Here is a 3,084-nt window from a genome sequence, read left to right as displayed (position 1 = left end):
GGTGCGCACGTGCCACCATTTTTCTTTGTTTCAATAAAATTAATGGTAAATAAAAAAAATAAAAAAACTTCGGCGAGTACAACGAAATACGATGTTGAACCGACGCATGGACTGCTGTACACGATACATGACAATCCAGGATGAAAATGTGCACAATCCAGCACATCGAGTGTGATCTTCCACACTGTTGTACATCGTACTGCGCTTGACAGCCTTGATCTAATTCCCGCCCCGGCCCCCTGAAAACCCAGCTGGGAAGCGACATGGCAGGGGAGGGGGGGGGGGGGCGCATCAAAGGTACTTTACGGTACACAGAAATCCTTCTGTCCTGACTCCTCTATTCAGTTTCAAAGCAAAGACCAAGTACAGCGCAAGGAAGACTTGAAAGTGAAGTCGGAGGGGGGGCAGGGCGGGCGGGGCCCGATTGCCACTCGCCAAATAGAATTTTGAAGACACACTGACGTGGATGAAGACGCCCAGGATCGGGTATATTTAGCATACATCTTGGCACGGGCATACACAAGCTGCTGCAATGGAGGGAAAGTAGAAAAAATAATATGAAAAAGTATCAAGCGGTACGAAAATATTCACTACAGGCAAGTGAGATGTGAATGGAGTCGAACGTCGTCACTACTACAAGTAAAGTGACTTGAAAGTGAAGTCGGAGGGGGGCAGGGCGGGCGGGGCCCGATTGCCACTCGCCAAATAGAATTTTGAAGACACACTGACGTGGATGAAGACGCCCAGGATCGGGTATATTTAGCATGCATCTTGGCACGGGCATACACAAGCTGCTGCAGTGGAGGGAAAGTAGAAAAATAATATGAAAAAGTATCAAGCGGTACGAAAATATTCACTACAAGCAAGTGAGATGTGAATGGAGTCGAACGTCGTCACTACTACAAGTACTATGAAGCAATACTACTTGTAGTCATGCAAAATAGAAATAGCAGTACGAAAATAATAAAATAATATGCAAAAGTCTGCAAGAGCACTTGGTATCAAAATCGATATAAAAGTAATAAATCCAAGAAACTATCCCGGTATTCTCTATACTAGTACGGTGAAAGTCAGAGGGCTCTCGTGTGGCAGCACACAGGGTGGAGAGAGAGAGAGAGAGAGAGAGAGAGAGAGAGAGAGAGACAGGGAGGCACAGAGAAGCAAAGAGGAGCGCATTGCGGCTCTAACCTGAAGATAAGGAAGGGATAAAATCAGGCCTGACTACTAGAAACCTGCTTCTAGTGTCGGCGAACAAGCGGTGCTTCGTCTTCATCGTCTGACTGCGGCTTGCGTCCACAGCAGAGGCAGCAGCACACGAGACTACGCAGGCAACCAGATCGTTGTTGCCTGGGCTGGGCGGGCGCACTTCTGCCGGACTTTTGTTGCGGCACGCTAGCGACTTCCACCGACCATGCACTGGACTGAGTACCAGGTCCCGTTGCTACTGCATGTGAAGCTCCCTGCTTCACTGGCAGAGGGCCAGCCTGCAGTTTCAGTGGCCGTGATACCGGCTCAAGGGCGGCAACGCGCTCAGCCAGGACCAGGAGTGAAGCGCCAACGTTGTCCGCGTTCATTTGATCGTCAGCCTCAATCATGCCGATGTAGGAGCGCTGCTGCTTGGTCAGGCCGCGGACGAACGGAATCAGAGTCGGGTTCATCGTGTCGGCTAACTTCTTGAGCGAGCCGTGCGTGAAGATCGACTTGATCACATCCACCTGTACCTCGGTCAGCGTGTAGGTCAGCTGGAACAGAAGGTTTTTCGGAGTGCTTTCGTACGCTGCGAATGCCGTCATGATGTACGCCTGCTTGGCAGCAACAGTGTCAATGCTCCTGAAGGGATAACAGTAGAGCAACTCTGATCTCAGGAAGAAGTACAGGGAGGAGCGCTGGGACGGTTGAGCTCCGAGACTGATAATGACCTGCTTGCCTTGTTTGGTGATGGCATCCACGGTCTCTGTGATCTTGCCTCTGTGCGTGTCGGGGTATATCCACCGTTTCAGCTTGCTGACGATGAAGTCCTGGAGCTGGGTGCAGTACGCGCCGGCCTTGTAGTAGAGGCTGGTGTCGATGATCAGCAGCTCGGTTGGGTGAGCTGCCAGAAACCTGGCAACGTCGTCCAGTGCAGTCTCCAGGTGAGACACGACAAACGTGTGGATCAGGTACCACGTCCACTTTTTCGTTTTCGTGTCCATGGCGTAGGACACACGCAGGTCCAGGTACCTCACTCCGTTCATCAGTTGGTCGTATATCGTGGCTCCAGGCTGCGAAAGAGTCCATCTCGTGGCGATAGCCTGAAAGCCAGGAACGAAGCGTTCCATGGAAGTCGACATTGCTTGGTTGGTGGCTACTATGCTGAAGTCCGGCGTTTGGTACGCCCCACTGTCATGCGAGCCCGGAAAGCAGAACTGCATCGGAGTTAGCTTCGTCCGGGCACTACAAGAGGCCATCCAGCTTTGGTTGGGATACACGGCCATCATGAAATGCAAGCCTCAGACCTACGAAGACTTGGTGATAAGCAAATCCTTCAAACTCCACCCGATTCTTCCTTGCAACCAACTGCACACTACCCCTCTCTGTTCTTGCCAAATCTGCTGAAGTGCTGAAGACTTTGACAGAGGGACAGTTGAGCCTACAAATTTAAAACTGCATGAACCAAGGAGTACTTTTTTAGTACTCCCTTTTGTCAACCATTGCGCACTGCAGGCACGGTTGCAGGTTGACCGTTGAGTCTTGAGTGGCATCAGGCTGCTTCGCGGTTAGTTCGCGCCAGCACGATATGCGATGCGTATCTACCGTACCTCGCGCGCACGCGCGTAGGCACATATCTAAAAGGCGCCAGGCGCATAAAAGGCAGCCACGAAATAAATGTGCCAAACAGATAATTCATGGTGATCCCAAGCAGGGACTACTCCCTGATCACAAGGGACGTGATCGTGACCACGTCGTCGATGGTTCGAAAAATTACATACCGGGCATATTCCCATCCCAGGAAGTCCTTGCTTTCAAGGCAAGGAAAAGTTTATTTGGAAAAGCGATCCTGTCGGCATTTCTATTCTAGTAATACAATGTAGTAACACCAAGAGT

General features: G+C 50.8%; 1 protein-coding gene across 1 annotated transcript; it reads right to left on the bottom strand.

The window, feature by feature from the left end:
- Window positions 1–412: 412 nt before the first annotated feature.
- LOC135826200 (uncharacterized) lies at window positions 413–2,581 on the bottom strand. Its single transcript, XM_065338832.1, has one exon. It carries the CDS (start codon window positions 2,475–2,477, stop codon window positions 1,239–1,241), a length of 1,239 nt encoding a protein of 412 aa, XP_065194904.1. The 5' UTR covers window positions 2,478–2,581; the 3' UTR covers window positions 413–1,238.
- Between the last annotated feature and the right edge of the window lie 503 nt (window positions 2,582–3,084).

This window comes from Sycon ciliatum, chromosome 10 (assembly GCF_964019385.1).
Source record: "Sycon ciliatum chromosome 10, ocSycCili1.1, whole genome shotgun sequence".
In the NCBI taxonomy this organism is placed as follows: Eukaryota; Metazoa; Porifera; class Calcarea; order Leucosolenida; family Sycettidae; genus Sycon; species Sycon ciliatum.
This window is presented reverse-complemented; position numbering and strand designations above follow the sequence as displayed.